Source organism: Dermacentor albipictus, chromosome 6, assembly GCF_038994185.2.
Source record: "Dermacentor albipictus isolate Rhodes 1998 colony chromosome 6, USDA_Dalb.pri_finalv2, whole genome shotgun sequence".
Taxonomy (NCBI): domain Eukaryota; kingdom Metazoa; phylum Arthropoda; class Arachnida; order Ixodida; family Ixodidae; genus Dermacentor; species Dermacentor albipictus.
The window spans coordinates 19,404,551-19,417,245 of NC_091826.1; the positions used below are offsets into that span (position 1 = coordinate 19,404,551).

General features: G+C 43.9%; 1 protein-coding gene across 4 annotated transcripts in view; it reads right to left on the bottom strand.

The window, feature by feature from the left end:
- Window positions 1-271: 271 nt before the first annotated feature.
- The window catches only part of Eb1 (microtubule-associated protein RP/EB family member 1), a 32,449-nt gene continuing 20,025 nt past the window's right edge, over window positions 272-12,695 (bottom strand). For 3 of the 4 annotated variants that reach the window (XM_065455304.1, XM_065455305.1, XM_065455306.1), the window contains exons 7-9: window positions 7,942-8,100; window positions 6,616-6,657; window positions 272-2,439 (exon numbers count right to left, since the gene is read on the bottom strand). In XM_065455304.1, the coding sequence (XP_065311376.1) occupies window positions 2,365-2,439; window positions 6,616-6,657; window positions 7,942-8,100 (276 nt within the window). In that variant the 3' untranslated portion in view covers window positions 272-2,364. The remainder of the gene's footprint in view (window positions 2,440-6,615; window positions 6,658-7,941; window positions 8,101-12,695) is intronic. The other variant, XM_065455307.1, reaches the window with a different exon arrangement.

Genomic DNA, 12,695 nt, shown 5'->3' on the forward strand with positions numbered 1-12,695 from the left:
TCAAAGTACGGCTTCACCGCCAGCTTTTGCATCGGAGAGATACCCGAGGAGTATATGCAACTTGTACCTGCAGAATGAGGTCTGCTATCTCTCATGTAAGTCGCATGTGGAGTTAAGCTTTCCTACTACGCCGTTTTGAAATGCTAAGATTTCTTGAAACGAATGGCACGAAAGTCCCTTTCAGCAATGCTAGCTGTTTGCTAATGAGTGCATTCATGTTGTTTACATATATTTTCTTTGGAGAGTATGGCATTAGAACAAACATTTCACATACAATAAAGAATAGCATTGCAACTTTATTTTTCCACAGAGAAGGTTTGCAACATGGCAAATTTGTCACCAAGCAGAGCTGGCTATGCTGACAAGGTAAACAAGCTATGACAACACAAGAAACTAAGAACCAAATCAGGAGTAGAACTCGCTTTATTGACAACTGCACCATAACTTAATGCCAATGTCATTTTACACTGGCAAGGCTCACTTCGCATTGCATAACTTTGCCGTTAGTGTAAAGACAGCAAAAAACGCATGTCAGTGTACAGCAGTGTCATCAATTTCGCATTAGTCTAAAAATAGCCAAAGGTGGAGGAAACTGCTGTAAAACAACACAGAATGAGGAGCCCTTCACTGCGTTATAATCTGAACATGTGCACAGTGATGAAACACCAACAGGCTTACAAGTCCGTATTTACAAGGTGCATCCGGGTTTAAACAGAGAAACCATAAAACTTTCAAACCAACTGCTATAGTGAGGGCAAGAAGCTGCTCCGCTAATACTGAACTCATGCGCCATGTTTGGACCATGTAAACCCCAGATGCCTCTACAAGGCCTTCCTTGGTGCGCGATTTGGCAATTTCAGGCTCTCAAAAATGCAATTGATCTTCTCCAAGGCGCATCTAACAATCAGCTGCCACACTAAACTATCAAGCACTTCTCACCGTCTATTTTCAATGTTACCACCGGGTTGAACATGCCCTAGCAAAGCAGCAGGACGATCTAGCAAAGCCGTGTGCCAAGGTCTTATATGCACTATTGCATCATCTCTCTGGCCACATTGAAACGGGCACAGACTGCATTGGCAACGATATTGTTCAGTATTAGCGCAGTTGCTCAGTAGTAGTCTTAGCATTCAGTGGGAAACTACTGCATTCTTATAACAGTGAGGTCAAAAGGTAAGGAGAGACTGGATGACCTAAACTCTGGTTATCTGGGAACACCAACAGACACAGAGCCACCAAGAAAGAACGCCCACGACTTAACATGCTCTCCATCCTCCACTTTGCATTTGCGTCTTTCAAAATAAAATAAAGAGGGGGCCAAAAAACAAAGTGGCCACTCTCACCATTCAAACTGACCATGGCTATAAATATTGGATTAAACACAACTTGAAGACACCGTTAAAAGGGAGAAGAGTGCATATAAAGAAAATACACCTCCTCCAAACCTAACAACATTTACACGTTTTCAAATCATGTGGGCAGCACACATGAGATCATAAAGCAATCTCGACGAAGGGAAAAATAAGCAATGTCATAAGAAAGACCACAAAAGAGCTCAAGAATTTCGTTAAAAAAGTGCCTACCCTTGGGAACAAAAAACAAAAAAAAAATCGCAAAAGCCACAAGTCAATGTATTGCTTTGGCTAGCGGTACTTCAATGCCTCAGGTAAATCCTGCTTGGACAGTTAATGTGGTCACCCCCCCCATTCTGCAGCAACAGCAAGGGAAAAAAAAGTAGAACGTCAAAGCATCGCTCGATAGGGGGTCAAAAACTGAAGTAGAGAGTACTAGAACATTGAGAGTGTCTGGAACAGCCGCTCATTCAATGCAGTCAAAGTGAACCCAAAAAAACGTAATGCCATTGGGGGCTCTGCGATCGGTAGCACCCACGCAGCGTGGTGCAGAGGTAGAATGTCTACTTCCCATGCAAAAGACCGGGGTTCGAACCTCAGCAATTTTGTTATTCTTCCATGTTATACTTCACTCTTTCTTGCATTACATAGCAACGAAAGCAAGTATTAAGCAGCAGTATAAATAATATAAACATCAATGCAAGAAGTATTAAAAAAAAAGAGAACACTGCCCCTTGCCAAGATACAAACCCCAGTGCTACCAATCGCAGCGCCCCCAATGGTGTTACGGCCGTTTGGCTTCCCTTTTGGAAGCGCGTTCCGGGCACTCTCCAATTCTAGGTCACTCTAACTGAAGGCACAGGGAGGAGAGGTGCTTTGGGAACGGAAACTGAACGAAACACACTAACAGTCTTTTCTTCTGTAGCGTCTGATTGGTCGTCGTCTTTGTCAGACCAAAAGCCAAACAGTAAGCCGTCTTGCAGAAGGTCCCAAACCAAAGCGGATGAGAAGTTTAGTATTCTTCCTCTTCACCTCCAGCTACATTACCGCCATCTTCAACGTAGTCCTCGGGAACCGAGAAGCCCTCCTGCGAATATTAGCACAGAGAACCAATAAAAAAAATTCAAGCCTTGCCTAAAACGGAAATTCAGTATAAGAAGAGCACACCAGCAGATGGAAAACTGATAGAAGAGATGGACAGAACATAGGAGTGCTTCTGTTCGCTGGTGCACCGTTTTTACCGTCGAACGCCAAATAACCCAGGCACACACAACTTCAAATGAAAGGTCGAGGCATCGTACACTACCAAGGTACACTACCCCACTTATAACAATATTCAAGTGCCAAAAAAATCGCACTGCCATATGATCGGGTTGCACAAAAAAAGCAGAGGGGATGACCATCTTATTTAGACAGAAATAAATACAGTCAAGCCCTATATACCACTCTTAAGGGGGGTCCCTGCACCTGAAAACTTAAATTCTTAGTCGATTTCGAAGAAACTTGCAGAGTTTAGTATTTCATTGTGCTAGTTTTAAATATACATCCAGTTTTCTTGCAGAGTAGATAACTTTCCAGAAATTGAAGAAACTCAGCTTTATTGCTGAATTTGCTTGGAGGTGAGCTATCTACTAAACTCTACATGGCGTAATAAATAACATACGAAAATGATGTGGAACTAACAAAGAGTGCAAATAAGCAATTATGGTGTTCTAATACAATTTTATATCAAACGAGGACATTGCAAGCTTCAGTGAGAGAAATCCATCTAAAAAAAGTATTTTTTTTGTTATTTTCTAATAAATGCAACAACATTATTTCGTTTATTTGCACTCTACACAGCTTTGCCTTTCTGGAAAAAAAAAAGTGATAGCACAAGCAGAAGCAGAGATAATGCACCTCCAATACGGCATTATCATCAAAATTGTGGTTTTGAGAAAACAAGAATACATTTCACAACTGATATATGAAAAGAAATAATATTTGGGGTTTTACGTGCCAAAACCACTTTCTGATTATGAGGCACGCCGTAGTGGAGGACTCCGGAAATTTTGACCACCTGGGGTTCTTTAACGTGCACCTAAATCTAAGCACACGGGTGTTTTCGCATTTCACCCCCATCGAAATGTGGCCGCCGTGGCAGGGATTCGATCCCGTGACCTCGTGCTCAGCAGCCCAACACCATAGCCACTGAGCAACCACGGCGGGTATGAAAAGAAAGCTTGAAAAAAAATAATAAAATAACGGCACCAAAGGCCATCAGTAGGCACTAGGTATAATTCATGGCCGTTTGGCCATTGCCGGTCGACGACATAGCATGCACTGCGAGTACGTTCACTTCAAAAGGATTACACGTTTTCGGGCCCTCCATTCCCCGTGAGCTCCGTCCCGGCGCAACATCACCGCAGATCTCGCAAACCACAGTCAGTTTAGTAGCGAGACCACAATCCTGATCGCTCCGCACCAGCTACGCAGAACCACTGCAAGCATTACACGAGAAAATACTGAGAAGATTGTTCACTGCTGCAAGTCCGACGACAGCGTATGGAGTAGTGGGCTTCGCGACCGAGGCCACTGCACTATCTGCGGTCGGATCTTAAAAAAAAAAAAAAATGCCGAATCTTTAACTCCGTTGCCGTCACAGATGCAATCTTGTCAAGCATAGCTTTCTCATGTGCTCTTATGGACTTCCTCTTCAGTTACGACAGCAGTGTTCAATTCTGACGTTAGTATAACTGGTGTGTGGATATGCGTGATTCGGCAAAGTAGTGAGGCGTCGACATTCGGCGGCGAGCTTTCGGGTATCCAGTGCGAACTGCGACGACAGGATCGCTTGCGCAAGTTTATTGCGTCTTGTACGTTTGCGCCCGTAACGATTCACGGAACAAAGCTTTGTCGGACCTCCAGCATATGGAGCGTCACAGTCGCAAGACTAAAACAAAATGGCGTCTGTTTTCATCATTTGAGCGCTCGTGGTCCTTGGAGCCAATCGCGACTCCCCATCTTGGTCACATGCTCAAATTGGCCAATACTAGCATGTGCCACAAATTTCTTTTTCTGTTGTTTTTATGGTGACCGCGGCACCGGCAATGTTGCCGACCGACGAATTATGAAAGCCAGAAGCACGAGTTTTTAAATGATACCAAAATGTCGCTGGCAGAGCGTATGGTTATCGAGTTATATGCGCCGAAAATGGGGTGCGATTTGTACCCAATTTAAAGGGCAAAGCTTGCGGATTCGCATCTTTAGACCACAATAACGGAAGAACTATGCGGTATTTTGTAACCAAATTTCAGAGAGGCACAGAAACGCGTCAGGGATGTGGAAAATAAGAATTGAAAATTCGAATTCTGGGCCAATTTTCGTTCCCAAAGAGCCGGGTCACCCCTTTAACGATACATACAACCACGAGCAGCTGCTGCAACCTGAACATTTGTGTGTGCTATACGGTAAAAATATACTATACGATACTATACGATAAAATAAGACCACTTACTACAATGCTGCCATGCCATATTACTGGCATGCATGGTTACAATACTTCAGCGCAAGTACAATGGATGAGAGGAAGTGCACAAAACAAGCGTTGATGTTTTACACTACCCCACCCCCCCACCCTCTTTTGTCCCTCGTCTCTGCGCTGAAGTATTGTAACCGTGAATTCAACATTCTAACTAGCCCAACTGGCAGTCTTGATATTATTGGCAGTAACAACTAGATCAGGCTACCGTGCATCTGCAATGCAAAATCCAGGAAAGGAAGAAAAATGCAAGCCGCCGCCCACCATGTGCTTTGCATTTTTGCCCCACCCCACACAGCCAGCCTTCATCGCATTGCCTTGCGTACGGCCAGCTGCACGCTTCCCTCCCACACCATGGACACAAGAGTGGACTGTGCAGATGTCAGATGGGTAGAAGAGAAACGAGAAAGAGCTGCGCGAGGCTGGCGATGCGACAAAGGCATGCCGTGCAGGGTGCATGGCACAAAGGCGGGTGTGGCAGTTCACTATTGCCCCCCCCCCTCAGGTACTTTGCATTCTTTTTCCTTTTGGCACACACGCCCTGTAATCAAATTTATAACGCAACTGATAACGCAACATGGTGAGCATTGTAGTAAGTGGTCTATTTTGCCACAGAATGTATGCAAAAGCTGACCATGTATCAGCTGCTTACTGTTACGTCCCATGTATCGTTAAAACCGGTATTGTTATAAGTGGGTTTAACTTATTTCCTTGGATTACTGCAGCAGAAACGGCAATACACAACAACAACACACAATGTGCCGGCAGGTAATGATCACTTCAACAATTTTTTTTAGCAAGATTCAAAGACATGTATGCAGTATGTATATAAAACTATCTGAACAAGACATGCGAGGTGCACAAATTCATGTCAACAGGTTGCTTCAATGGCTCTGGAATATCATTCATGTTCTTCTAGGACACTGATTGTCCACTGCACACGCTTTTGCATTGTGTGTTGTTATAGAGTTTACTTCTATTAATCGAACCTTGACAAGACGGAGAGAATTAGAATTATCTGGCAGGTCCAGTTAAGATAGGCAGAAAAACAATGAAAGCACAGCTCTCCTTCGCATTATGCTTCGCGCTTTTTACACAGCACAAGTTAGAATCATTGAAAAACCTGTTGAAGGAAGCCCATAAAACAAAGTTGTCGACCGGAGACACATTCACTGTCCACTGGCACCACCAAGACAGAGGCTGCAGCTGTTCGGGTCAAGGGCCAATTTCGGATTAAGAAAAAATGCGTAATGCTGGCTCATAGGAATGTATGGTTGCTGGCCGAGACCTTTGGTTGGGATCAAACTACTTGAAAAAAAAAAAATAGAATTAATGAAGCATACTGCGTTCAGTCATCCTGCTGCACATTGAGGCTATATTACACTGCTGACCCACAATGTTTAATTGTGCACAAAATCCACTGCACGCTTGGTGATAAACAATCTAACAACGTGTCGCAAGTATTAGTCAGATTAGCACTACCAAGCTGCGCACTGGCACCATGCAAAAATAGATCCCACCTAACGATTATGTTTGTCAAATACAGCAGTGTATATCAACCAAATGTTGCCTCTGATAAAAAAAGAAAGAAAAGCTAATACTGGGGCAAATCAGGCATTAATGAAATTCTGCTGAGCAAACAATCGCTAAATGGACTGGTGCCTTTGTACATGGTTCCTTGCGCTCGTTCTGCAAAGCGTAGAGTTTGATTTCATGCAGTTCAGGTGACTGCGCAGAACTTACGCGCGGTGACTGGTTGTCACACTCGTTTTCCTGAAGGTCCTCCTGTCACAGGACCAAGAAAAGATTTTAGAATCTGGTCAAACAAGTACAGTCGCCTACCGATAATTTGGACTGAATGGGGGCTACTTAAAAGCTCAAGTAACTGGGTCTCCAAAACAGTTGATCAACCACGTTATTCCACAAATGGTAAAAAAAAAAGAGGGGGGGGGGGAGTGCGCTACATTCTCTCACGATTACATGCGGGGGTACCTTCACTTTCACAAGATTTTGTGCGACTAGTTCCAGACGCAGTGGTGCCTGCGAGCAATGGCTTCCATTGCACAGATTTAGGTGCACCTTATTTTATCACTTTGAATCCATAATAAAAGATGGTACACATACAGCCTTCGCGCCTGCAACGATGCGTTGACAACACTTGTAAAACAAGGTCACCTTTACTAACGTTATTCTCACTTTAAGCAGTCCCCACGTAGTCTGAATTATATGTTGGCGACTATGGTTTAAAGCAAAGACACACACACTGAAAAAAAAAAAAGATAAAGTAACTGGGGTTTTACATGCTAAAAACCACACAAGTCTCATAATGAGGCACACTGTAGTTGTGGACTCCTGGGTTAATTTTGACCCCCAACGTTGGTTCGAAGTGCACAAAATGTAAGGTACACGTGTTTTTGCATTCTGTCCCCATCAGAACGCCGCTGTGCAGTTATGATCGAGCCCGCGACCTGAAGGTCAGCAGTGCATTACAGCCACTGAGCTACTGCAGTGAGTGACACGGAGAGTATTATAAAAATTTTTTTTGGTAGGTATAACTATGCTCATGTGTTGGCTTCTCGTGGGACAAGTGGTACAATGAAGATATTCAACTCAGCCATAAAAACAAGTTGGCGGGGTCGCTAACACAATCGCGCCTTGTTGCACGTAAATGCAGTGGCAGACAGGCTGGAAAGGAGTAGCAAATGACCATGGTGACTCCCAGGACTCCAAGAACGAAGTTAACAAAACCCTACATGTATCACATCTCCTCTAAATAAGAGCTCGGTAAGAGGTGTTCTTTTTACAATACTGTGAAAACTGGACAGAACAGTTTTTTGAGCTCTTCCATAGTCTGACTAGCACCTTTCATGGCTATTTACCTCACTGTCACTTCCCTCTAAAACCAATCCAAGACAAATCTTGGGCAGTTGTACGTTGCGTTTCGGAGCAGCTATGTGCAATCCAAGCCAGTCCTACGGTTTTGGCACAACTGGCACAGCTATACCACTCCTGCCATAATGTTGCTCCACATCTTGTGGCATTGCTTCCACAAAATGAAATGTTACTCACCTCAGTGGCGTAGAGAATCTCGAGGATCTGGTCGACAACTTGAGACTTTCCATGCTTCTGTTCACACTCCTGGCACAGGACTTCAATATCGCGAAGTTTGCCATAGTAGAAGTCCCGCTCCTTTTCCAGGCCATCTACAGTCGTCTTCAACTCCGCAACCTAACAAATCGAGGAGAGATTACAAAAAAAAAAAATTGTGTTGACCTCCACAATAGTGCAGGCCTAACAAATGTAGATGCTAGGGAGCCTTGTCAAAAGCTAGAACATTCCGTAACTACCATTTCATTTTCCACTATGCGTCATTAGCTCAGATGCCGCCCAGCTGCTATACAACTTGTACACTGGACTGAGATTTTGTAGCGGGGCCTTTTCGTGATGCTAATGCTCTTCAGCACTTTTCACGTTCATTAGTGCCCGTGTTCGATGTTCTGCCTCTTAACCACTAACGAATGAGAAAAGCTCGAAAGGCATTGGAATCGGGAAGAGGCATTGCTACAAGATTGCAGCCCTGTAGGCAGGATCTGCAGTGCAGCAGGTGCCAAGTCTTGGCTGGCAAGAGAACTGACTCCTCTGAGAATAAGGGTGCGTGGGCTTTGTCATCATCAGGCTGCATGTTTTGAATTGACATTTGACAGGCTGCATCACAGTGTAGTCCACTTATACATAGGGGTGTGCATATACTCAAATATTCGATTGTACATTGAATAGTGAACTTTCAAATATTTTGATTTTTTTTTAATATCGGTACCTTACGCGCATGACCCGGGGCTGTGATCGGTGCCTTGATATGTGCATCATTTCCACGGTGCGTGATCTTAATTAGCACAAGCTTTGACCAGGTTGACTGGACCGATCAAAACAATTAACTTTACATGAACAGAGGGAATGACAAAAGCAGCACATGCAGAAAGCACGGAAGCATGTGCGAAGATTAGCCCAGTTAGTCTGGAGAAGGCATGCTGATTGCATCGAATACACGAGTTCAGTGTTCACATGCAGATTCACACAGTTCGGAACCTTCCACCAACCTGCGGGCACAGATAAACTTTGCACGTATGCTTGCGGTAGTTGCTGGCTGGTTGACCGCAGACCAGAAAACACTTTCTGTGGTTGTCAATCTAACCCGTACACGTGATCTCGCTAATGAATACTGATCAGCCACCCATAGAAACATTATTGACAAGCTCTCCGCAACAGTTTGTGTCCTGTTATCACAACTGCAGCAATGACAGAGTGTCTACCAAGCTGACATTTCCAAATTCCCCGAGTTTTCCAGGTTTTCCCTGAGCACTTTTGCTAAATTCCCTGAATGAGCCAGAACTTTGTTTTATGTCAAGACAGGCTGACACCATGTTGCCCGATGCTGTCACTCTCTAGTAAGCATGTTGAAACAAAAAAAATGACTTAATCCAGTTTGAATAGTAAGGAGTAATATCTATTTTATTTAAAAAGAAAACAGAAGGAAGGTGTTAGTAAAATGCACAGTGAAAAAAATGATAAAACCCATTGCAAATTGGGTCGAACATATTCAAATACGAGTGTAAGGAGATGCATACATAAGTAAATATTTTTTGAATATGAGCTATTTCTATCAACTGATAGCAAGCTCATCGGTATGAGGCCTGAACTTTGTCACAACTAAGATTCTCTCTCAGCAGCTGGGAAGTCTGTCTCAACTGTCCTGACAACGACATACTCTCTGCCCGTACAAAACATCTCAGTGTAGGGTTTCACTGCTTTAAATAGCTTATTTTGGTTTGAATGAAGGACACCTGCATCTCGGCATCAGCCAACACTTTGTTTTTCGAGCTCAAGCTCCTTCAAAGAGGTGGTGGGACGCTTCATTTTCTGTTAATTCCTCAGGACGTCGGTCCTTCCTGTTCTCATCCTCCTTCTGCCACACGTTCACCCCATGGACCATTTGAAGCATCCTCTTGGTCAGTTGTGCAGTCAACGTCCGATTTTTCGGACTCCCTAGGGGCCGCAAAAACATCCGAAAATCGGGCAGTCCGAAAAAAATGAATGCATGTCTCTAACTGCCTATGAGGGCTAAAATTGGAACAGGCACGTCCGCAAAAGTTCTTAAGGCCTGCCAGTACACTTATTAGGCATATCAGTGCTCGTACTGTGACAGGAGATGAGGGTGCACGCGCGTATATTTAAGGAATACATAATGTGTCCCGTGACAATTACCCCTTCCCACGCTTGTAAGCTTCACCGCCTAACATTGCTGTAATGAGGCGAAGCTAACTTTCGGAAACTGTCATGACGAAAGTCGCTGTGTGTGATCTGCGAACTTCGAAGCCAATGGCGAAGATTACAAACGTGGTGTTGGTGCCATTGGTGACAGCGGCGAATTCTTTCAATGAAAAACACGGCACCGCACGGCAAGAAGCTTAACAGCGAACGTAGAAGCAGCTAGGCCTAACGTTGCCGTGGTGGTGGCCACGGCCGCCGGCGGATTTGCGTGCGATAGTGCCAGTTCGGGGCGGCGAGATAATCAAAATGGCGGCGGTGGCGGCTTTGATTAATGCCATTTCAGACCTGCAGTCAGGGCAATATACATTTACTATATGGAGTACGTGGTGGTGCCGCAAAGCCGTGCAAATTATCGGGCATGTCCGAAAAAGCGTCTGGAAAAATCGGTCGTTAACTACTCTGGCAATACATCGTGCCAATGACATGGCGTCAATGACGATTCATTGCGATTCCTCTGTTACTGGAGCCAGCATTAACACGACTTTCGTTCCCTTTCAATAAAGTTACAGCTAATTTTCCCTGACAGAAGCACGAATTCCCTGAGTTTTCCCTGAGTTTTTCCAGACTGTTCAAATTCCCTGAGAATTCCCGGTTTTCCCGGTTGGTAGACACCCTGAATGAATTTTTCTTTGAAGACCACATGTTTAGACAGGTGTAATCAAAGCTGTGTCACCGGGTGTCTGCAAACTTTAGTTGCCAACGAATTTTAGAACACGAAAATGTAGTAGCCAGCAAAGTGCCCACAAAGATCACAATATTTTGCTGCTGTGTAGGACATAACTCGAGAACTATAGCAGCCACACAAAAATTGATGCTATTAGAAATCTGAAAATCTAGAACTGGCTGAAGTTTCAAACCTCTAGTACAACTAAAATTTTTTCGAGGAGCATGCACCCTTAACAGCACGTTTGCTTAATATGTTTCTTGGTTATTACGTTTTTCTCACGGTCTCGTGAAAAATGTATTAGAGGGGTTCTACTGCACTAGAAATTAGTTCACTAGTGTCACACAACCGATGCTCAAAATAAGAATGAAATGTTACTTGAGTCGAAAATTTACTATTTCTTTGGAGACGGCTTGCTGAACTGTCCATAACTGGAGAAGTCATTCTAGCTTGTGAAAAACACTATACCGTATTTACTTGCTTAATGATCGCACCCCTAAATTTTCCCATCAAAATTTGATTTTTTTCTTTCCCGTGTAATGATCGCACCCCAAACTTACCGCAGCGATATGTTATGTGCCAAGTCTAGCTAATGATCATCACACTTACCATCTGTTGAATGCTACGCGAACGACTCCAAGACATACCAAGCGGTCTGCTTTGCACCAAACATTCTTAAACAGATGCCTTATTTCATTCCGTTCATCACATTCCGCACTTCCGTGACAAAAAAAGCTACAATAAACTTGCCTTGGCTTTATTCGTAGGCTTTATAATGGTTGTGGTCAGCAAAAACGACAAAAAATGCGCCTTTCAATTCCTCTCATTTGCACTCGTGGGCACGCAACAAATCGCGAGTGGCAACGATAGTAGCCACGTTTACACCGATACGTTAGAAGCGCCCCCTATTCATATGCCGACGCTTGCAACGCTTGTAACATAGCTAAGATATTCGCCCACCCTTAGTGGAAACGTGCCATATTAGGATAGTAGTGAGGACAGATGCTGCACTTTTCGCAGCATGCCCGCCATGTGTTTCTGCGTCACTGGCGGCTAAGCGCGCCCATCTCAGTTTCTGTCCCCTCAAAGTCGACATGGCTACGTTATTGCCGCAATCTTGCCAATAGTAACAATATTATTCGTTACTGATACGGAAGAAGCAGCACATAATGTACTTAGGAGAAGATAAAAAATCGCGTCTGGCGCGTTCGGCTTGCTCCGCCGGCTGCCATTTTTGTTTTGGTGTCCCACACTGTTACAGCGGTAGCCACCTGTTCGTTGACCTGTTGTCATCCCACAGCGAATGCGGTATGAAAAAAAATTTTTTCATGGAAAATTTAACCTGCGTATGACCACACCCCTGAATTTCCGTCAAAAATTTTCTTTAAGTGCGATCATTACGAGAGTAAATACAGTACTATGTATGAGCTTTGTGGCACGTTCTCCCACACTTGAATAAGAATTTTGAGCTATCAAACTAAGTGTTGCAAAAATTATACTCTGGGCTTTGTGCACTAAACAACAATGCTTAGGTACAAACACTTGTCTATGAAATTGTGCATGACAGTGCACAACTCTTCCTGAATACATCTGGCTAACACTTGGGAATTACATCAGTAGTAGTAATATTTAGCATGTCAATGTCAATTTACAACAAGCAAAACAATGGGAACAAACCACATGCATTCTTATTATCAGAGGAGCCAGCTGTCTTGCCAGTAATTAATTTGCACCGCACATCCTGCCCTACGCACAAGTAGGCAGCAACAACACTCAACTTGGGAATTCCCGTGAAAGCTTGAAAAGCTGAGTACACAAAACCACCTCCAAA